Genomic DNA, 24,625 nt, shown 5'->3' with positions numbered 1-24,625 from the left:
TAGCCAAGCCTATTTATTTCATAGAATCATAGAATAGTGGAGTTGGAAGGGGCCTATAGCGCCATCAAATCCAACCCCCTGCTCAATGCAGCAATTTACATTAAATTACAGATGGACGTCCAGCTGCATCTTGAATGATTTTATGCCACTTCTCAGGCAAACTGCTCTATGCAAATTAGCTTATTTTGTAGAGGAAACTTTTCCAATTCAAAATTTGATGGAAAAACCATTTCACTGCTTAGGGTCCCAACCGGCCATGCCCTCCTCCAAGTTAATCCACCCCACCCCACCCCGTTTTCTGCTTTCCCCCAGCAGTCAGCCAGTACTCCATGCCCACTGAGCATGCTGTCCTCACTGGGTTGTTTTTCAGTTTCTTCTTCTTCTATAGATAATTTTGCACTTCTGCAACTTGGTGCTCTCCCAAACTCACTGGTACCTGCCTCTTGGGTGTGTGGATGGTGTCATTTTAGCTTCATAGGATCAGCACATAGAGGATGAATTTGATATTAGCATAAAGGATTATTTTGCTTGTCTCAAAACTTCCCCAATTTCTCTCACGCTCTCTCTCACACACAAATCACCTGTATTTCTACACAAATCCAAATGATGAAGAGTTGCATTGAATTAACTTTTAATGGAAAAAGAATTATTTCTGTCCAGTATCATCATGATTGCACTTCATAGCAACATCCATTCCTATAGTGCATTCTGGCATTTAAAATACATTTTAAAGGACAAAATTCAGAAATCTGTTTTTCAGTTTTAAAACCTTTATTTCAAATCCAGCATTTTTTCTTTGCTTTGTATGTCAAATCCAGCTATTCTTGCAGTGAATTAATTTGTACTTCACTGGTAAAGAGACTGTATAACCCTCCCCACACACACACGGAAAGGAAGTAGGACATTGGGCAGAAAAATTCTGCCCTTGGCTTGCATAGACTGCTATCAGCATAATGCAAAGTATGAGCTAGCGGGCATTATCCAACTCAAAAGCAATCAAAGGCACAGTAGAGGGGAAATCCAGCATTTCACCAGTGTACAAAGTATGGTCCCTCCATATACTAAGACTAGACAATGTAGTCACAATTCAGGTGGTTGTCCCAATAACAAGAGGTCTCCTTACTATAGAGAAAACCCTTGGTATCGGACCATTTACCCTTCCCATGATATGACATATATCCACATCTTATCCATGCCAGGACTGTTGCCATGATATATGTGTATGCAACTGTCTAATGATTCCTGCCAGAAGACTGCCAGTTATCATCAGTTCAAGGTCAGTTGGTAAGACTTTGCTGTAATACTCACCCCTTGATTATATAACATGTATGAAGTTTTTGTATGAAGCTACATTAGTAGTATATGGCCCTACTTGCTGTCAAATTTATGCAAATGAGCCATGTGGCTTTGTTTTGGTCACGTGACCAAAACAAACACCACGTGACCGGAAGTGACGTCACTAGCTGTCAAAACAAGCAGCACGTGACCGGAAGTGACGTCACCAGCTGTCAATACAAACAGCACGTGACCGGAACTGACGACACTAGCTGTCAAAACAAAACAGCACATGACCGGAACTGACGTCATCAGCTGTCATAACAAAACACCATGTGCCCAGAAATGCTGGCACTACCTGTCAAAAGAAAGGCCACGTGGCCGGAAGTGACGTTTTTTCTGCGGCGACCGGAAATGATGCTTTTTGCAGGCGACCGGTGGAACATGTCCAGGCATGTCTCCCCACAGCCTCTCAGCGGTTGGCTAAGGAATATCACATGGCCTGCCCCGCAACCAATAGGAAGAGTTTTCAGAACCCCTAAAGGATTCACCAGGGTGTGCAGTGCTTTTCAGACTTTCAACCCGTCGGGAACAGTTGCTGATTTTAAGCAGGAGACAACATGGAAACCCCCAGCACCCCGATGAGGCCTATAGAGGTGTCTACCCCACTGGCACCAGACAGGCCTAACCCCAGAAAGCGTTATCTCAGCACCAGCTCTGACGATGAACAGTTCCCACCAACAAAGACCCCACAGGAGGAAGATGATGAGATCTCACAAATATGGCAAAGCTTGTTGGAATCTATCTTGATACCAAACTCTATAATGCAGGTAAAACTTTTTTTTCCTGGCATCCTATTTATTTGCAAAAACAACTTGTAAGAGTTACAGAAAATTACATTTCCCCCTTAAATTTCCAGGAACCAGCAGCAGAGGCTGTAACAGCTGAAGAACCTGAGAAGTGCATCAATACTAGCATCCCGCCGTCACCTATTGAGCTTTGGAATATGGCTTCTGCAAGTAACATTCACATTCAGGTGTGTGTGTTTTCAGTGTTCTGTCTAAAAAGTTTTCCAAATAGATTTAATGTTAATAGTTTTAAAATATCTTTTAGGCTCCTGAAGCATTGGCAAACAAAATGACATTTCCACAAAACTACGCATTCTTTGTGCAAAACTCTGGTTTCAGCCTGTGTTGCATGTTGTTATCCTCATTGGTTATTCTCTAAATTGTCTTGCTTTGACCTCAGAGAATGTGGACCAGGTCTTAATTCTGACTACAGAGATTAGCAGAGCTATAAATCCTCGAATGTACCTTGAAAAAATTATGAAGACCACCGACCAATCCTTTCTTCAACATGTAGAACGCGTAATCAAAGATCGGCCCTATAAGTCATTTCTTACATCTGTAAATGCTGTTTTTAGAAATTCTGTCTAAATTCCTTCATTGTTAAATTGTTTTGCATCATTGAGAATTAAAAAATAAAGAAAACTTTATTTCTTTATGTAAGCAATAGTTTTATTTTATTTCACACCACAGGTACATAATCCCATCATGGAAGGAACTAAGCCAGGGTGGGGGGCCAGGGAAGGAAATGAACAAGGGCAAATCTAATCACTGTTGCATGGGGCAGAAGGAACTGAGTCATTGTGGAGTCAACATTGGCTTTCACCAGGGGCAAACCTAATCACTGTTGCATGGGGCAGAAGGAACTAAGCCAGTGTGGGGTCAACATTGGCTTTCACCAGAGGCAAATCTAATCACTGTTGCATGGGTCATAAGCAACTAAGCCATTGTGGAGTCATCATAGGTTTCCACCAGGGGCAAATCTAATCACTGTTGTAATGGGGTTGGAAGTCTCAGCCAATGACAGTCTTCAAAATTAGAACCTGAAGGACAACACCCAGAGCCAAAAAGTATATAAAGAATCAGAGCAATGCAGAAGCCATCTTTGCAGCCCATAGGAATCTGAAGTTCTCCGGCATGTAAATGGTGAGTGATTTTTTCTTTTCCTTCAACTCTCTATTTCTAAAGAAATATTTTTTCGGCTTATTTATCTCTGCTAAATACACAGAATAGCAAATCCTAAATGCATGCTTATTTTAATTTTGATTGTGGTGTAGAAACTCCATCTTTTCAATTGAGGGAGCATGATAAAAAATAGCCCAAGCATATGGCCGTGTGTATGAGAAGGTAGTTACTTTTACTTAAATATAAGGCGTTTTACATTTTAACTATGAACCCTTTAAATTGGAGCTAGGGTAAAATGCTTGTGCCTTGGGTAAGTGGCCACTACTGTAACAATAATAAAAAGTCCCACACTTATGGCTTAAGGTATTTTAATTCATAGACACAGCTGAAATTTCTATACAAGAAAAAACAGCCATTTCAGAGTGTAACATTTAAGAAAAAAGGACAGACATTTTTCTCCCATGCGGTAGGACGGTTTCTCGGCCTTAACCACATTGAATAATCCATTTTCCTGTGGTAAAGAGAGTAAAACAGTTTCAGTTAGGATATACAGTACTAATATAGTTTGCCTTTACCCGATTTCTTCAAAGGAGTCATACCCAGCCGCCATTTTCATTGAACCACTGTGCCTTGGTGTTGTGGATATATTTTGCCATGAACTCTACCATCTGTCTTGTGTTTTCATGAGTCATAAGAATCCCACACGCGTGTAGTTTCTTTAAAAGAGCAAACCCAAACAGAATAATCGATAATAAACGTCCAAAATTAATTTTTCCATCAGAAAATTCTTCTTTCATCACAAGATTGAAAATTCTACAGCCGTCCTCCAGAGAACGCAGTTCAAGTGTATCCATAAGCGTCAACAGCTCCTTGTTAGCAAAATCGTGATACATAGAGGTAAGTTTCTGTAAAATCAGAGTTGTTCTGTATTGTGATGTTTTAGGTGAGGGTTGTCCAGAAGTACAGTTCAAATAGTTTACAAAGAGTTTGTAAACATAATCAAATGATACAGGATCCATTGGCCTTTGTAGCATAGCGGGAAAAAAATGTCCGACGCTCTTTTGGGTTGTATCTGGTCATATGTGGGCTAGCCCCGACATGTCCTTGAGGACACCGCCCACTGTTGTGTATTCAAACTACTTGTGTTTTACAGAGGGTGTTTGTGAAATGTCGCAACAAAAGAAAATCGCTCAACCAGGGAGCCAGAGCCCTATTCATGAACCTACCCATACTGAAAATCAGGGTAAAGACAAATATGATTATTATTTCATTTTTATTTTGGGGGTAGGGTTGTCTTGTCATGAAAATATTGTGTAAATGTTGAATGTTTATTTTTCCCCCAGAACAATCTGATGACCACGCACCCAATGAGAATGTCAAACCTCAAGATTCAAAGACTGAGACAACACATGAGGGGCCCCAAGCGTCAAAGGCCGACAGACCTGGAGGCCACGGTAAAGCCAAACGAAAACTCAAACACCTCACGGGGAACACTTTAAAGCCGTTTAAAAAACGGAAAGTGGGCACTTCTGCTTCTGATAATTTAGATGACGTGCTTGAAAAGTACAAGCAATGTGCTGAGGAGGCTATGTCAGCTTTGAGTGCCAGCTTACTGAGACCCCATACGTCAACAAAATATTTGGAAGCAGCCCAGGCTAAAATTTCTTTTTCTTTTTTTTTATTAAATTTTTTATTTTTATTTTTCTTCAACAACAACAACAAAAAGAACATAATACCTAAACATAAAATACCCTTTAGATCATATATTCAAGCTTAATCTATTAAACATATTCATACTCAACATAACAGTGCACCCCCCACCTCGGGATCTCATTCCTGTTTCCAAAAACTCATAGTTTCTTCTGTTGGTGGTTTCCCGCTTCCCTTAGAAAACACAAACTCTAGGAACTTTTTCCAGATTCCCTCAAAATCATTCGTTTTTACTATACCTCTTTTCATTTTAATCTTGCATGTCAATTTATCATTTATAGCAATGTCCCACACTTCTTTATACCATTCTTCAATACAATAATCTCCTTGAGTCTTCCAGTTCCTAGCTACGATTAACCTTGCAGCCGTCAGCAAATTCGTTATCAGTTCCTTAGTTTCTTTACTACATTTAAGATCTTCTTGCAGTGAGAGTAATGCAATCCTTGGTGTGTCCTCTATTTTAATTCCAACAATCTGCTCAATCTCGAAGAACACCATCTTCCACAACTTTTGCACATATTTACAATCCCACCACATATGTAAATACGTTCCTTTTTCACCACAACCCCTCCAACAATCTGCTGAATGCTGATTATTAATCTTATCTAATCTAACCAGAGTTAAATACCACCTCCATAAAATTTTATAATAATTCTCCTTTATTCTTACTGACGTATTTCTCAACACTCTCTGTCTCCATAGTCCTTCCCAACTCTGCTGTCCTATCTGTATCTTCAAATCAGTCTCCCAAACCACTTTTCCTACACTATCCAACAATCCTTTCTCAGCTAATATATTATATAATTGACTCATTAACCCTTTTGTCCCTATATTTTTGTCCCTTATCGATTTCTTTTTTTCCTATTAGTTTCTCGAACTTCGTCATCTCTCCACACTCTCCATTTTCTCTTACCCAATTTTTAGTCCATTGTTCCAATTGCCCATAGTTTAACCACGTTAATTTTATATCTTTTAAAACCTCCTCCAACCTCTCTCTTGTATTCATCCCTCTTAGCCATTCTCTTAGTTTAATTTTATTTTTCTCTATTAAAACTTTACTTTATCTGTTCTTTAAATCTTCAGGAAAATTCTTTAACATTATCACTGGTGTTAAGGAGGAGCTGCTTGAAAGCAGTTCCTTTTTATATTTGTTCCAGAGTTCCCAGTGGAACTTCAAAAACTGATTATCTAAATCATTAACCCATTTTCCTTTCCCTCTTTCCTTAAAGAATACATTATGCAATTTTAATTCTATATTACTTGTTGATTTTTTCTCCGTCCAATCTAAATCACCTACACCTAAAATTGCTTCAACAATATGTCTTAACCTATTTGCTACATAATAAGAATTAATATTTGGGAGTCCCAATCCTCCCTTTCTTTGGCTTAAATACCATTTACTTTTATTAATCCTTGATTTCTTCTCCGCATTACAATAATTATTTATAAGATTCTGCCAACTTTTTAACTCTAAATCTGAAATTCTTATTGGTAGCATCCTAAAAATAAAATTAATCGTAGGTAAAATTTTCATCTTTATTAAAGCTATTCTTCCAAACCGTGAAAGGTTCAGTCTCCTATATTTCTTTAATTTTTCTACTATCTCTTTTTTCAATCCATTTAAATTCTCGCTTTCCAAATCTTCTAAATTTTTTAGTAATCTTAATTCCCAAATATTTAATTTTTTCTTTACTTTTCAAATCTGTAACATTCCCTTCCCACTCCTTTTCTTCCTTTTTAGTGTAATTAAATAACATCAATTCCGATTTTGCCCAATTTATTCTTAACCCCGTAACTTCTTCAAATTCTTTCAACTGCTGTTTAATTCTTTCCATTTTACCTATAGGATCTCTAATAGTTATTAACGTATCATCTGCAAACATATTCAACTTTATTTTATTACTGCTACCTATCCCCTCTAGATCCCCATCTTCTCTTATTACATTTGCCAACAATTCCATCACCAATACAAACAGGACTGGCGAGAGTGGGCAACCTTGTCTTGTCCCTCTGGCTAGTCGTATCTTATCCGTAATTCCATCATTTACTACCACTACGGCTGTATTTTGGGAGTATAACTGCTCTATTATTGCTTTAAATTTATTTCCAAATCCCATTTTATTTAGAACCATCTTTAATGCTTGCCAAGCTCACACAAAAGGAAAAAGCTAAAAATGGGATAGGATCAGTAAAAAATAAGCAAGGTAATTATTGTCACATGATGAAGGATAAAATAAAAAAATTTCAATTTTTTTTTGAAGATTTATATAAGGAAAAAGATACCCAAAGGAAGAGAATGGAAGTGTATGTGGATAAATTCTTGAAGAAGGGATTAGAAAAAGAGCATAAGGAAATAATTAACAAAATTATACTGCAAAGTGAAATAGAGGAGGTTATAGACCATGGTTCTAAATAAAATGGGATTTGGAAATAAATTTAAAGCAATAATAGAGCAGTTATACTCCCAAAATACAGCCGTAGTGGTAGTAAATGATGGAATTACGGATAAGATACGACTAGCCAGAGGGACAAGACAAGGTTGCCCACTCTCGCCAGTCCTGTTTGTATTGGTGATGGAATTGTTGGCAAATGTAATAAGAGAAGATGGGGATCTAGAGGGGATAGGTAGCAGTAATAAAATAAAGTTGAATATGTTTGCAGATGATACGTTAATAACTATTAGAGATCCTATAGGTAAAATGGAAAGAATTAAACAGCAGTTGAAAGAATTTGAAGAAGTTACGGGGTTAAGAATAAATTGGGCAAAATCGGAATTGATGTTATTTAATTACACTAAAAAGGAAGAAAAGGAGTGGGAAGGGAATGTTACAGATTTGAAAAGTAAAGAAAAAATTAAATATTTGGGAATTAAGATTACTAAAAAATTTAGAAGATTTGGAAAGCGAGAATTTAAATGGATTGAAAAAAGAGATAGTAGAAAAATTAAAGAAATATAGGAGACTGAACCTTTCACGGTTTGGAAGAATAGCTTTAATAAAGATGAAAATTTTACCTACGATTAATTTTATTTTTAGGATGCTACCAATAAGAATTTCAGATTTAGAGTTAAAAAGTTGGCAGAATCTTATAAATAATTATTGTAATGCGGAGAAGAAATCAAGGATTAATAAAAGTAAATGGTATTTAAGCCAAAGAAAGGGAGGATTGGGACTCCCAAATATTAATTCTTATTATGTAGCAAATAGGTTAAGACATATTGTTGAAGCAATTTTAGGTGTAGGTGATTTAGATTGGACGGAGAAAAAATCAACAAGTAATATAGAATTAAAATTGCATAATGTATTCTTTAAGGAAAGAGGGAAAGGAAAATGGGTTAATGATTTAGATAATCAGTTTTTGAAGTTCCACTGGGAACTCTGGAACAAATATAAAAAGGAACTGCTTTCAAGCAGCTCCTCCTTAACACCAGTGATAATGTTAAAGAATTTTCCTGAAGATTTAAAGAACAGATAAAGTAAAGTTTTAATAGAGAAAAATAAAATTAAACTAAGAGAATGGCTAAGAGGGATGAATACAAGAGAGAGGTTGGAGGAGGTTTTAAAAGATATAAAATTAACGTGGTTAAACTATGGGCAATTGGAACAATGGACTAAAAATTGGGTAAGAGAAAATGGAGAGTGTGGAGAGATGACGAAGTTCGAGAAACTAATAGGAAAAAAAGAAATCGATAAGGGACAAAAATATAGGGACAAAAGGGTTAATGAGTCAATTATATAATATATTAGCTGAGAAAGGATTGTTGGATAGTGTAGGAAAAGTGGTTTGGGAGACTGATTTGAAGATACAGATAGGACAGCAGAGTTGGGAAGGACTATGGAGACAGAGAGTGTTGAGAAATACGTCAGTAAGAATAAAGGAGAATTATTATAAAATTTTATGGAGGTGGTATTTAACTCTGGTTAGATTAGATAAGATTAATAATCAGCATTCAGCAGATTGTTGGAGGGGTTGTGGTGAAAAAGGAACGTATTTACATATGTGGTGGGATTGTAAATATGTGCAAAAGTTGTGGAAGATGGTGTTCTTCGAGATTGAGCAGATTGTTGGAATTAAAATAGAGGACACACCAAGGATTGCATTACTCTCACTGCAAGAAGATCTTAAATGTAGTAAAGAAACTAAGGAACTGATAACGAATTTGCTGACGGCTGCAAGGTTAATCGTAGCTAGGAACTGGAAGACTCAAGGAGATTATTGTATTGAAGAATGGTATAAAGAAGTGTGGGACATTGCTATAAATGATAAATTGACATGCAAGATTAAAATGAAAAGAGGTATAGTAAAAACGAATGATTTTGAGGGAATCTGGAAAAAGTTCCTAGAGTTTGTGTTTTCTAAGGGAAGCGGGAAACCACCAACAGAAGAAACTATGAGTTTTTGGAAACAGGAATGAGATCCCGAGGTGGGGGGTGCACTGTTATGTTGAGTATGAATATGTTTAATAGATTAAGCTTGAATATATGATCTAAAGGGTATTTTATGTTTAGGTATTATGTTCTTTTTGTTGTTGTTGTTGAAGAAAAATAAAAATAAAAAATTTAATAAAAAAAAAGAAAAAGAAATTTTAGCCTGGGCTGCTTCCAAATATTTTGTTGACGTATGGGGTCTCAGTAAGCTGGCACTCAAAGCTGACATAGCCTCCTCAGCACATTGCTTGTACTTTTCAAGCACGTCATCTAAATTATCAGAAGCAGAAGTGCCCACTTTCCGTTTTTTAAACGGCTTTAAAGTGTTCCCCGTGAGGTGTTTGAGTTTTCGTTTGGCTTTACCGTGGCCTCCAGGTCTGTCGGCCTTTGACGCTTGGGGCCCCTCATGTGTTGTCTCAGTCTTTGAATCTTGAGGTTTGACATTCTCATTGGGTGCGTGGTCATCAGATTGTTCTGGGGGAAAAATAAACATTCAACATTTACACAATATTTTCATGACAAGACAACCCTACCCCCAAAATAAAAATGAAATAATAATCATATTTGTCTTTACCCTGATTTTCAGTATGGGTAGGTTCATGAATAGGGCTCTGGCTCCCTGGTTGAGCGATTTTCTTTTGTTGCGACATTTCACAAACACCCTCTGTAAAACACAAGTAGTTTGAATACACAACAGTGGGCGGTGTCCTCAAGGACATGTCGGGGCTAGCCCACATATGACCAGATACAACCCAAAAGAGCGTCGGACATTTTTTTCCCGCTATGCTACAAAGGCCAATGGATCCTGTATCATTTGATTATGTTTACAAACTCTTTGTAAACTATTTGAACTGTACTTCTGGACAACCCTCACCTAAAACATCACAATACAGAACAACTCTGATTTTACAGAAACTTACCTCTATGTATCACGATTTTGCTAACAAGGAGCTGTTGACGCTTATGGATACACTTGAACTGCGTTCTCTGGAGGACGGCTGTAGAATTTTCAATCTTGTGATGAAAGAAGAATTTTCTGATGGAAAAATTAATTTTGGACGTTTATTATCGATTATTCTGTTTGGGTTTGCTCTTTTAAAGAAACTACACGCGTGTGGGATTCTTATGACTCATGAAAACACAAGACAGATGGTAGAGTTCATGGCAAAATATATCCACAACACCAAGGCACAGTGGTTCAATGAAAATGGCGGCTGGGTATGACTCCTTTGAAGAAATCGGGTAAAGGCAAACTATATTAGTACTGTATATCCTAACTGAAACTGTTTTACTCTCTTTACCACAGGAAAATGGATTATTCAATGTGGTTAAGGCCGAGAAACCGTCCTACCGCATGGGAGAAAAATGTCTGTCCTTTTTTCTTAAATGTTACACTCTGAAATGGCTGTTTTTTCTTGTATAGAAATTTCAGCTGTGTCTATGAATTAAAATACCTTAAGCCATAAGTGTGGGACTTTTTATTATTGTTACAGTAGTGGCCACTTACCCAAGGCACAAGCATTTTACCCTAGCTCCAATTTAAAGGGTTCATAGTTAAAATGTAAAACGCCTTATATTTAAGTAAAAGTAACTACCTTCTCATACACACGGCCATATGCTTGGGCTATTTTTTATCATGCTCCCTCAATTGAAAAGATGGAGTTTCTACACCACAATCAAAATTAAAATAAGCATGCATTTAGGATTTGCTATTCTGTGTATTTAGCAGAGATAAATAAGCCGAAAAAATATTTCTTTAGAAATAGAGAGTTGAAGGAAAAGAAAAAATCACTCACCATTTACATGCCGGAGAACTTCAGATTCCTATGGGCTGCAAAGATGGCTTCTGCATTGCTCTGATTCTTTATATACTTTTTGGCTCTGGGTGTTGTCCTTCAGGTTCTAATTTTGAAGACTGTCATTGGCTGAGACTTCCAACCCCATTACAACAGTGATTAGATTTGCCCCTGGTGGAAACCTATGATGACTCCACAATGGCTTAGTTGCTTATGACCCATGCAACAGTGATTAGATTTGCCTCTGGTGAAAGCCAATGTTGACCCCACACTGGCTTAGTTCCTTCTGCCCCATGCAACAGTGATTAGGTTTGCCCCTGGTGAAAGCCAATGTTGACTCCACAATGACTCAGTTCCTTCTGCCCCATGCAACAGTGATTAGATTTGCCCTTGTTCATTTCCTTCCCTGGCCCCCCACCCTGGCTTAGTTCCTTCCATGATGGGATTATGTACCTGTGGTGTGAAATAAAATAAAACTATTGCTTACATAAAGAAATAAAGTTTTCTTTATTTTTTAATTCTCAATGATGCAAAACAATTTAACAATGAAGGAATTTAGACAGAATTTCTAAAAACAGCATTTACAGATGTAAGAAATGACTTATAGGGCCGATCTTTGATTACGCGTTCTACATGTTGAAGAAAGGATTGGTCGGTGGTCTTCATAATTTTTTCAAGGTACATTCGAGGATTTATAGCTCTGCTAATCTCTGTAGTCAGAATTAAGACCTGGTCCACATTCTCTGAGGTCAAAGCAAGACAATTTAGAGAATAACCAATGAGGATAACAACATGCAACACAGGCTGAAACCAGAGTTTTGCACAAAGAATGCGTAGTTTTGTGGAAATGTCATTTTGTTTGCCAATGCTTCAGGAGCCTAAAAGATATTTTAAAACTATTAACATTAAATCTATTTGGAAAACTTTTTAGACAGAACACTGAAAACACACACACCTGAATGTGAATGTTACTTGCAGAAGCCATATTCCAAAGCTCAATAGGTGACGGCGGGATGCTAGTATTGATGCACTTCTCAGGTTCTTCAGCTGTTACAGCCTCTGCTGCTGGTTCCTGGAAATTTAAGGGGGAAATGTAATTTTCTGTAACTCTTACAAGTTGTTTTTGCAAATAAATAGGATGCCAGGAAAAAAAAGTTTTACCTGCATTATAGAGTTTGGTATCAAGATAGATTCCAACAAGCTTTGCCATATTTGTGAGATCTCATCATCTTCCTCCTGTGGGGTCTTTGTTGGTGGGAACTGTTCATCGTCAGAGCTGGTGCTGAGATAACGCTTTCTGGGGTTAGGCCTGTCTGGTGCCAGTGGGGTAGACACCTCTATAGGCCTCATCGGGGTGCTGGGGGTTTCCATGTTGTCTCCTGCTTAAAATCAGCAACTGTTCCCGACGGGTTGAAAGTCTGAAAAGCACTGCACACCCTGGTGAATCCTTTAGGGGTTCTGAAAACTCTTCCTATTGGTTGCGGGGCAGGCCATGTGATATTCCTTAGCCAACCGCTGAGAGGCTGTGGGGAGACATGCCTGGACATGTTCCACCGGTCGCCTGCAAAAAGCATCATTTCCGGTCGCCGCAGAAAAAACGTCACTTCCGGCCACGTGGCCTTTCTTTTGACAGGTAGTGCCAGCATTTCTGGGCACATGGTGTTTTGTTATGACAGCTGATGACGTCAGTTCCGGTCATGTGCTGTTTTGTTTTGACAGCTAGTGTCGTCAGTTCCGGTCACGTGCTGTTTGTATTGACAGCTGGTGACGTCACTTCCGGTCACGTGCTGCTTGTTTTGACAGCTAGTGACGTCACTTCCGGTCACGTGGTGTTTGTTTTGGTCACGTGACCAAAACAAAGCCACATGGCTCATTTGCATAAATTTGACAGCAAGTAGGGCCATATACTACTTACATTCTGTGATAGTTAAGGGGGACTCAACTCAAAGTGTTGAGTAACCACACACAGAGGAAGCAACAGTCCTTACAAAACATTTTGTCCTTAACCATTTGGTATCAAATCAGAGAAGTAATATATGAAGTTGGAGTTTCCTGCATTCTATCCCATTGTTTTGGTATCCCGAAACGGGAAACAACATCCAATACAATCCTTATAACCCATGGCATGCATCCCAGAGCAAATGCCAGACTAACATATGGATAAAGACATTTTATTCAAATAGATCTATCTAGGCAACAAAGCTGTAGAAGGGTAGGATGAGACACTAGGGCCTTAGCTAGACCTGTTAATCCCGGGATCGTCCCGGGGTCATCCCTGTTCATGTAAATGACACAGGGGATCCCGGGAGCAGGCAGGGACGATCCTGGGATAAACCTTAGATCTAGCTAAGGCCTAGGTATCTCAACAGTTACAATTCACAGGAGTGTTTCCGGGATGCTACATTTTGTCCACATGAGTGATTTGCAAATGAATGTTCCCAAAGGAATCATCCCAAGTATCATCATGAGGGTGTTCAATGTACACTAAAACTGGTCCAAAGTTGAGTACTTTCAAAACACCTGGAGAATTTAAATATACACCTTTTTGTTCAAACTTTTGTTCAATTTGAATGTGTTCATTCATTCCAGCTTTTTTTTATCACTAATACTTTTCTTCTATTTGGACCCCTTCACCCCAAATGCTAACCATGTGACCCTCCTTACCCAATGGCATCATTCTCTTAATGATGTGATCATGAATTTGCATACTTGCAGGTAAATCTCAGTGAAGTCAACTGGACTTACTTTCAAGTAAGATAGATGAGTCCCACATTTTTCTTTGCAGGATTGACTTACTGGACTTATTCACTATATTATTTTAAAATATTATTTTTGGTATAGATTAGTAGTTTGAGCATAGCCAGCTCCATGCTTCTAAAAACTAATAACACAGCCTACCCTGCATTTAGGTACACAATATATGTCAAACTGACTTGTTCTTACATCCTGGGAAAGTAAATGAGAAGACTGCAATTTGTTTTTATGGAGTAGAACAGCATAGCAGAAGTTCTCAATATGCTTTTAAAACCAAACAAGCCATATGCACCTTCATTAATATAACTCAGGTCTTACTCAGGAAAGGCAGATTAAAGGAAGTTTTTGACACACAGCAATACAGAATGCAAGAATACAAGTTTCTTTAGATTTACTTTGAATCTGCAATAGAAGGACCTCAGTTATGAGATGTTCAGAACTTATGGAGATTAATTGTCCTACTGAAGTTGGCAATCTGTTCTCCACTAAAAGCAGCAAAAAATGGAGTAGCATTATGGCATAAACTGGCCTGGAACAAAAGTAATACTTTGGGAAAGAACAAAATGCCCTTAATTTTTTTTAGTAAATATGCCTCTGATCCTTTACTTGGAAGGAAATTCTACTGAAATAAATAGGAACTATTTTTTAAGATGTGTCTCTAGGACAGGGCATTACCATAAAGCTACTGGAAACTGTTCAGCAAACATTGTAATAAATAACCAAGACACTAGGATAGTTGCGCTCATTGATACAGGTATTATCCACAATGTATTCAATCATGGCTAACACAATAAAGTAACTGACATGAGTGAATATTATGCCAAATAACTGTACCAGATAAAGTCTAAGAGAGAACTATTCTTTATGTATCATAAGTGTTCTGTGGACGACCAGCGCGGATACATCATAAATAATTAACCCACCCACCAGTTCTACAATATTTAATGCATGCAGCCAACAGAACGTATACAATCATAAAAATGCATACACATAAATAATAAGGGAAGGGATGTCAGTATATACTATTTTTTTAAAAAAAATATCCAATGCACAATTAATACTAAAAATTAATACTAAAATTAAAATTAAAGCAAAAATAAATGTAAGCTTACTGTTTATGGAACCATTAGGCAAGATGCCACTCAACTGAAATATATAATACTTGGGATCAGATCTCACTCACTTTTTCACTACTTACAAGCTGCATGGAACCATCCTCAGGGATTAATTTGCATATGTGTAACTTTGGCTGCCAAATGGTTACAGCCACAGAGATTTCTGTGATCAGACTGATGGAGAAAGTCCTTTTACAGTCCTAGAAATTGTCCCCCACATATGTATGTAACTTGGTTTATTAATATTTGATTTCCACCCTGACTTTTATTCTAGAAGGATCCCCAAAAGAAGTTTACCCACCCCAAACATTAAGCAAATCCCCAATTCAAATTCAGCCATGGTTACTCCCACCTCATTTCATGTCATCTCATTCTGCCAGTCACTTGGACAGTCATCTGTGTAGCTGCTCTTTGCTTCCAGTTTATGGGCATTTCTATACTGTTTTCATGTAGGGGAAATAGTACTATGTGAACCAATCCTTATACAGAAGTCATTTATGTTTGGCAAATTTGCACAAGCAGTCTTAATCCCACAGAAGTTAAAGAGCCAAACAGCATACGCCTAAATACTAGGGCTGAGATCTACCAAGGTAGATCTGCAATTTATATATTCTTTCCTGGAAGCCACACTTTAAGTTCGATGGAACTTAAAAAGGAAATTGTGCAGTTCAGCCAGAGGAACTGCTTAAGGGAATATGCCCAAAAAATCCATCAACAAAATGATTGTGCATTTTTTTGTGCATTTTCCACGTACATCACTGGATCACTTTGGAAGTAACTTCCATGTAAGTATACTTAGGGATACTATGAAATTTCAAGGCACTTATGTATAAGCAAATATATTTAAGATTGAGCTGCTTGTCAGTTTAAATACATATATTCCATTCAAGTGCCTTAACATGCAATATTTGACACTTAACATGCAATATTCAAACCACTTGTTGAAATTTTCCCATCAGTTTGGAATTGAAGGTGGTAGCCTTTGGCCACTCCATCCCACCTCTGGAACAGAGTTAACAACTTCCACAGGACTATTCTGAAACTGAGGGCTTAGTGCCTGTAAACTCTGCAGCTTTAACTAAAACACATATATTAGGCGTTCAGAATTATACTAGGCCTCTGGATAAAACAGACAAAGCAGCACCATTCATTGAAGTAGAATTTAAAAAATATATATTTAGAATTAACAATAGTCTTTCTTGTTCAACGCAGCCAGCCAAGTCATCAAGCTGGAGCAAATGGCATAAAAAAACTACATTAAAATTGTGTGTGTGTTTAATGCTAGTGCCATGTGTGTGGGGGAGAAGGAGCAGGCTACATTTCATTTTAACATTTCATTTGAAGTGAGATCATTTATGGATTGCTTCCACTGCTGACGGATGGATGCATGGATCAATATATAACAGATCCCCATAAAGAACTGTCTTTCTGCTGAACCCAACCAGGATATTTAATTAACAGATGAAAGCAAGAGTGAAGAACGTGAATGCTGCAATGTTGTAACCAACACCCTTGCTTTAACAAGAATGCTTTGATTGGCAATATAAAGTATGTCGCAACACTCAAGAGATGTTATATATTGCCACAGAGGTGAAATGGCAAGATACACCAATGATTCTAATCTCGTGGAGAAATAAATTCTTGCACAAGGGTTGGGTAAACATGATTTGGAAAGGCATTTTGCAACAGTTTGATGGAACGGGTAGGAAGAACTCTGGAGACCGAAAACATCTAATAAGCTAAAAAAAGGTGCTTATCCAGATTGAAGACTTATTTTTACATCCACATTTTTGTGATGTGAATCCACACACGGCACTTCTACCAATTCAGCCGGTAGCCATCCCTTACCCAAACACATTAGCTCAGGGAATTACTTAACAGGAAACATTGTTTTGTATCACCTCTATCCCTGACATCAGAAAACATAGTGAGGCAGAGAGATTACTTGATACAAAATGTTGGGAGCATTGCTAGAATAGTTAGGCCTTCAGCTAGGCAGTTCCCTTAGCCACTATGTCTGGCTAAACCAAAAATGGTTTTCTCCTTGTAGGATGCTTCCACTTTGTAGCAAGTTCTATTTTTTCCCCTTTGGTATATGAAATTGGCTTCTTTCATAGAGAATGAGAATGTAGCTGACCTTGAGGGTTTTTTCTCCCAAGATACTGGAATTCAGACTTCACTGCTGACACAACCATTAGTGTTTTCATTGAGTTAGCCAAGATGGAGAACCATCTGTCTTGTGAGTAGTAGGACTGCAACAGCAGATAGCAACTTCCAGTCAGAATGCCAAAAAAAGTATTTTGCCCCTCCCTTTAAATATGCTTGTTAACAATATTCTTAAAAATTACACTATCAAATCAACAATATGCTTTATCAAATAAAGAATATTCTGAGTCATATACTGTTTCTATTGGTTACGCTTAGACTTTTGGAAACTCAAACCAGTTTTTTGGGGAGGAAGTCCAGGAGAAAGAGGTGACAGGTACCAGAACCTGTATGTTCCATACCAAGCAAAGAGGCCCACCCAGGTGCCCAAGAACTTTTGGACAAAGTCATGGAAATATATAGCAGTGGTCAAAAACATCCATAGCCAGATCAAGGTCAAGCAACTCAATGCTAGGAATAAACTGTTGACCACTCTGTGCAGTTTGGGGTGATGGGAGGTTTTCACACTGTGCATCACGGCCATCTCCTCTACAATCATTAGGGCACAGTACGAGAGGAGGAAGGAATGCCCGGAGATGTCAAAGCCATGCCAGAAGCCTCCAGCTTGATGGCACTGTAGTTTGTTGGGATGTTCCCGGCGCTGTACATCTAGGGCTGGTGATTTGTAGCAGCTACCTGTGAAGTCTTCAATGTGCAGGAACACCCCTGTGCATGCATACCAGATGACAGTGCCAACCATCAGAGCACCAAGGCGTCGAAACACCAGCAGAATGCTCTGGGTGACATGGTAGTTAGTGATGCTGATGAAAGGCAGTAACAGACCGAGTGTCCAGGCCCAAGCAAATTTCACAAAAAAGCTGCCAAAGAGAAATATATGACGCTCCAGTTAGGTGTTAGAGATGCTGTCAAAGAAGTTATAAAATTATATCATCTACAACCATCTATAAATCCACCCCACTTCATATTCCTTAATTTCCAGATCTTTGGGGCAAGTGTTGTATCAGATACTTATCAGCCCTACCATGGGAGAGTCAATGCTTGATTTAATCTAAAGCAGTGTCCAGGATCTGATGCCAGACTTAAAGACCTTGCTCAGATGACACACTAAACCACAGTGGTTAAGCATTATGGCTTAGCATGTCACGTGAACCATTCCTAACCATGGTGGCTTCATAACCACAGTTTAAACACGCTCACTAACCATTTGCTGCAAAAGGGTTAGCGGCCTAACCACAGCTTAACATGTTGTCTGAACAGGGTCACAGAGTTCGAATGGTCACAAAATGATCTCATTAAATATGTATATGTGTTGAAAGCTGCCCAAAAAATGCACTGGTCCTATCTGATTTCAAAGTTCAAAATGAACTATTTCTCAAAAATAAAATTAATTAAAAAGAAACTGACAAGTATCTAGGAAGGTCTAATGGAGAAGAGCATATGCTATGAGGTCATATGTTCTGAGCATCCTGGCTAATACTAAATTGCGAGGGAGGGCTGCAGAGAAGGTCTCAGGTTTAGCCTGGCATTTCTACATAGGATTGGAGGAAAGCCCTGGAAAGCTGCTGTTAATCAGTGTGGACCAGCCTTCCCTAACCTTGGACTACAACTTCCATCATTCCCAACCAATGGGTATGCTGGTTGGGGCTGATGCCAATGGACTCCAAAACATCTGGAGTTGGGGAAGGCTGGTGTAGACACAAAAAAGGAGAGAAGTCTCAGGATGTTATAGGAAAGTTTATCATACAAAAGCCTAAAAGCCTCTTGCTTCTTTATTAGGCCGCCTTCAAGGGGTTGTTGGTTGTTAATAATTTCTGTAGACATTATAACAACCCCTTGAAGAAGGCCTAATGAAAAAGTAAGAGCCTGAAGCATGTCAGACTTTTCTACAGCATCCTGATGACCCTTTTTGTGATCATCTGGCATGCTCACCCGCCTTGCACCCTAGAAGGCTGGTGTAGGCAATAATGAGCTAGATGGACTCAGTATAAGGCTGTCTCCTTAAAACATGTGCCCAGGAGAGAACCCACTACCATTAGGGTAAACTAGCATTCCTGTCACACCTACAAGATAACGTGATTCCTTTGAATGCTTTTGGTAGCTTGGCTTAAGCAGGTAGGGCAGCTACTTTACTACAGCCTTCTTCAACCTGGTGCCTTCCAGATGTGCTGAACTACACCTCCAAGCATTCCCCTGCCAGCATGGGAGTTGTAGTCCAACACATCCGGAGGACACCAAGTTGGGGAAGGCCACTTTACTATAGTAATAGTTTTGCTTCCAACGGCACAGAATAGAAATTGAATTCTCATAACTGATCCTCCTCACAACCCAATTTGCAGGAGGGCAAAACCCTCCTGGTCAACTGGCTCCTCCCAGAAGCATTAGCCACTGCCCCCTCCCCTCCTCGCATTCTGACTAGCTCTGCCCCTTCAGACAGCCCCCCTGCTCTCCACCCAAGGAATCAAGCCCCTTCCCGGAGGCTGAACAGTCCCCACCGCAAACCAGCCCCTTCCTACCAGATCCCTCCCCCCTCCCGCAGTCGCTTGTCAATCAACGTCACCTGCCCCCCTCAGCGTCTCCCCCAAGCCCCTCACATGTTGAGCAGGTTGCGCTTGTTGCTCATGTAGGTTTCGGGCAGCGGCGCCCATTCCTTGACGAGAGATCCGCCCAGCATGAGGCCCAGCAGTCCCCAAGGCATCATCCGCCGGACCGAGCTGCGCACCAGGTAAGGCAGCAAGAAGCGCGCCGACCGATCTATGTATTCCATCCCCGAAGCCTTTGACACCACGCGAGGACGCGTGTCGGGCGGAGGGTGAGAAGCCGGGGACTGCCGGCCAGCCAGCTCACTCCCGGCCGCCGTATTGCGTCACCGCCTTACGTCGTTCGCCCCGGCACATGCGCTGCTGCCCTCCTCCCAAGGAGCAGGCGCCACCTCGTGGCAGTGAGGGAGGCTGAGCGCGCGCTGCCCTGGGACTCGCGTTCAGCCGTTTGCTGAGTCAGTAACGGTCTCTTGAGAGGTTGCCTGACTGCGCCTGCGCTACGCGTTTAATGTGGCGGGGCCGGAATTCGCTCCCTGAACTGCACCCACGTGCAGAATTCCTTTGGAGTAAGGCTCCGTCAGGGTGTTCTCTCCAGTGGAGGCTGGTGACCCTGATGCCAGTGGGGTGATGGATACGCTTCGGGTTTCAGCCAGAACAGTTCTGTTAGAGTTCCGACTAAAATCAGGAGCAGATCCTCCGCCCCACTGACATCAGAGCCACCAGCCTCCACTGGTTCTCTCCAGACTGGAGAAGTCACACATACCATGATGCGCAGTTACTGCTAGGGGTGAGCATCCCTCACTCATTGAAGGGCTGGAGCGGGGTGCTGCACCTCACCACTGTCAGCTACATATGCTTGCTGATTGTGAGGATGCATAGGTCTCTGCTGTATGAAGGGGGATCCTGGTCCAACAATCAGGATCCACCGCGTCTTATGGTGGAGTGCTATGCACATAACACCGGCCCGTGTGTATGGCCCATTTTCACATGCTTCCAGATAAGACGTTTATGATGCAATCACCCTGCTTCATTCATGAAATTTCACAGGGGATCCAGATGTTGCCATCTTGAATTCGTAACCTTCCCACCATCTTTTATCATAGAAGAAAAGATGGAATACCTGTCCAATGCCTTCTGATTGGTAGTACTAGTAGCCCTCCATCTGGATAGGAATGCAGGCTGTATATCACTGAGAGCTAATCATTTTTGTTTTTTGTTCAATTTTACATATACCGGGACAGAGCCCTGATTTTCAGAAGGTTTTATGGTATGAAGCTGCCTTAGATTAAGCCCTGAATGCTGAGTTCAACACACTTGTTAAGTGAAAAGAAGTATGCGTGTTTAATAGTATGGACCAGACAATGATTTGCATAGGATCTAATGGCAGGTAAGCCTTACTAAGCATTTGGGGGACTTGCTGTCTGATCCAATTTATATCCCACTGTGATTAACGGTTTATTCCTGAGAAAGTACACATAGGATTGCAGTTGGAAAATGTAAAGTCATTTTGCTGCCTTTTTTTTTAGGGTGTGTGTGTGGTTAAAGTATATCAATTTTGGTAAACTGCCCAGAGAGCTTCAGCTATTGGGCAGTATAAAATGCAATAAAATAAATAAATAAATAAATAAATATTGCACAAATGCTCCAAGTAGTATGATGTTGAGAATTGCAAAATTGTGTATTCCTGGATTTGAGATTTGATGCCTAAAATAGCTGATAGTAAAGTATAGAGAGGAAAATGGTATGCTTCCATGTCAGGATCTTATTTTAAGGAACTTCTCCCATATGTACTTACTTGTACTTTAAGATGATAGCTGATGGCCTGCAACAGGGTCTTTTTGGTAGGATGGGTCCACTTTTGGAAAGCCTTTGGGGCTTTCCAATTTTTTCAAGGAACTACTTGGTTTTGGACTGTTCTGCCATACAAAGGCTATGTACACATATTTGAGAGTATGTTTCATTGATCTAGTATCCCCAAAAATGTACATGGGATTGGGTTTTTAATGAGAACACAGGTACAATAGCTAAGCATAGTTGCAAGGCCTGAGAGTGATAGGCGTTGATCATGGATCGTGATATCTTCATGGATAGTTCTCTCAAAATATTCATTCAACAAGCTACCCCAAAGGCAAACACAGTATCAAGTAAAATATTAGGAATTGGATAGGAATGTCCCTGGGTAAGTCAGTGGTGTATCCATTCTACTCTCCATTTCACAAAATGATAAAAATTAAGCTTGAAAAGGAATAAAGCAGAGTGACAAAAGTTGTAAGGGCCATTGAACACTATAATGTGCACATGCATGCTGATTTCCACAGAGGGGCAGCACATGTTCAGAAAAATCGAACCTTTTCTCTGTAACGTGTAATTATTATTACAGGGCCAGATTAGGTGGTTGATGCTTTTAAACAACAATATTGTTCTAGTGGTGCACGTGGAAGTAAAATTAGACTAGAATAAGCTCTTTTTCCTAGCAAGAGCTCATTCCTTTATTTTATATACCCTAGAGAGCAGTTGTCTTCTAGATTTTTTTTTAATTCTTTGGAATTGTATTGGGATGGGCAAGCGTTTCAGGAAGAAAAAATGGAAAAGAAACCAATAAATTGCTTTTGTGTACATACCCCATTGCTGAAAGCTTAAGCATCTTGAATATTGCATTATGTTCCCAGGGAATTGAAAGGTTGAATGGCTTTCAGCCTCCCAACTGTCCTGTCTAAGGGCGCATCTACACCAAGCAGGATATTCCACTATGAAAGTGGTATGAAGGTGGTATATAAAAGGCAGGAGCCACACTACTGCTTTCTACCAGTACTGAAGTTCACTGACAACTGTTGGGTCCCATTGAAACATACCATATCCTTCTTTCATACCACTATATCCTGCTTGGTGTGGCTCCTGCCTTTTATATTCCACTTTCATACCACTTTCAAAGTGAACTACAGTATATTGCTTGGTGTAGATGAGGCTTAAGGCTCACTGAAAGCAAAAGAGATGAGAGCACTGCTAAAATGTGTTCCTCGATTATAGCCCAGGAGAGCATTACTGCCACAACATAATGCAACATTTTCCCATAGCAGGTGTGACTCCAACATAACAAGTCTGGGTAACAAAGTATTGGCAAACACCATTATTAGGGGAGCAAAGATTTAGTCCATTAAGGAGCGTTATATACTGTGCGTTTGGGGAGTGAATAGAATAGTAAGAAATATTCAGGCAATGCCAACTACCCCTCACTACACTTTAGAGTCATCCCTGCTTCTCATTACTTTTATTTTTGTTTTTTTAAAACCATTATTGAAATCATTTGACTTGTTTTATTGTGTTTTCTCATCCAGTCAGGAATTTATATCACCCTGCATACAATTATTATTTATCAGGGATAGTGTCTATTTTCCCTGTGGGGGCGTTTTGGGAGACACTTTTAAAAAACTTTTTTTTTTTTAGTGTGCACAAGTGTACAGTAATTCCTTTTTTATATCCTGCCTTTTGTTAACTTCCCATCCAGATAATAAATGTTGAACGGGTTTGAGCTTCAGCTATTCTACAAGCATATTCATTGGGGGGATTGAACCTTCTTGATTTTTAAAAATATGAAAATCGCAGAAAGCGAAGCGTATAACAATAACAGTAAAAATAAAATACAAATAAAATGAAATGGTTATTGCACTGTTATAAATTGCTGAAGACCTTTGGCTTTACATAGTATTCATGAACTCTGCATGTGTGAGAATTAGAGTGTTATAAACATCTCTGAAATATTGGACAGTGTCCTATACACAGTTTCTGAATAGCAGAGCAGAAAACCTTCCTCTGCATACTTTTCAAATTTGGGATTCTTCTGAATAATTTCCATAGGTATAAGTACTCTTGAACTTCACAAAGACCAATCTTGTCATCTAGCTCTTGGGCTTTCCTCTCCAAAGTAACCACTCTTGACAGGTGTAGAGGGCTTCAAAAAACATGCAGAACCTCTCAGGGCCTTAAGAAGGTCATCATGTACTGGAGTCAATTACAAACATAGAGCTTGGAGGGGGTCCTTCATTAATTAACTCTTTGCCTATTTATATTCACTATTTTCCCCATGGAGATGGAGGGAAGGATCGGCCCTGTAATAAGTAACTCCATTGACACAGGAGGTGGTCTTTCCACAGCAGGATCTGACAGCTACACAATACAATGGCGCTCTGCATTAAATCAAGTAGAGTTCAGTTTGATGAACTCAGGCAACGTTTATTCAGCTGCAACAATTGATTTATTTTGCAAAGGAGGTTCAGCCTTTGAGTTCCCAGCAGCAAGACAAATCTTTGCAGGGGGTCTATCATTCAGTACTATTAACAATGTGTATAAAGAAAGACTAGGAGTCTCTCCAACCTGGCAGCAAATTATACATTTCACACTGCTATTGACAAATAAGTGTCTGATCTCTACATTCTTGTTCTTCGTAGGACCCATTGTATTCTGCCTGGTGTTTTCCGCCCCACCCTCCCTTTTCTGGTAAGTGGCAGCAGGATCAGTGTCAAGGGTAGGCATGGTTGGGCAGCTGCTGAGGACCCATACCCCAGCAGGACCCATTGACAAGAGCCTCTTGGACTTCCTCTTCACCATTGCAACTTCCTTGTTCGCCTGCCTCTTGTTCTGGCCTGGACAATGGTGGTGGTGAGAAGGAGAAGCAGCAGATGCTGCTGCTACTCACTCATTGGCTCTCTGTCTGCCAAGCAAGCAAGTGGTAGCAATGATGAAAAAGAGGCTAAGGAACAATAGCAGCTGGTGACAAGGGTGGTGAGAAGATACGGGCCCTCACCCTCATTGAGTCTATCTTGCCCAAAGGCCCTGAAAAACTTGGAGCTGGCACTGGCTGCCAAAGCTAATGTTCCA

At 39.7% G+C, this 24,625-nt stretch overlaps 1 protein-coding gene and 1 long non-coding RNA gene across 2 annotated transcripts; both read right to left on the bottom strand.

Moving 5' to 3' along the window:
* Positions 1–895: 895 nt before the first annotated feature.
* On the bottom strand, positions 896–14,379 carry LOC134412134 (uncharacterized). The gene is made up of 3 exons (XR_010026388.1): positions 13,546–14,379; positions 13,090–13,415; positions 896–1,347 (listed from the first exon to the last, which is right to left on the bottom strand). It is a non-coding gene; the product is annotated as an uncharacterized LOC134412134 (long non-coding RNA).
* Positions 14,380–14,451: 72 nt separating this feature from the next.
* FITM2 (fat storage inducing transmembrane protein 2) lies at positions 14,452–20,058 on the bottom strand. The gene is made up of 2 exons (XM_063145923.1): positions 19,805–20,058; positions 14,452–18,070 (listed from the first exon to the last, which is right to left on the bottom strand). Exons 1-2 carry the CDS (start codon positions 19,975–19,977, stop codon positions 17,455–17,457), a joined length of 789 nt encoding a protein of 262 aa, XP_063001993.1. The 5' UTR covers positions 19,978–20,058; the 3' UTR covers positions 14,452–17,454.
* Positions 20,059–24,625: the final 4,567 nt, after the last annotated feature.

The sequence above is a fragment of the Elgaria multicarinata genome, chromosome 1 (assembly GCF_023053635.1).
Source record: "Elgaria multicarinata webbii isolate HBS135686 ecotype San Diego chromosome 1, rElgMul1.1.pri, whole genome shotgun sequence".
In the NCBI taxonomy this organism is placed as follows: domain Eukaryota; kingdom Metazoa; phylum Chordata; class Lepidosauria; order Squamata; family Anguidae; genus Elgaria; species Elgaria multicarinata.
This window is presented reverse-complemented; position numbering and strand designations above follow the sequence as displayed.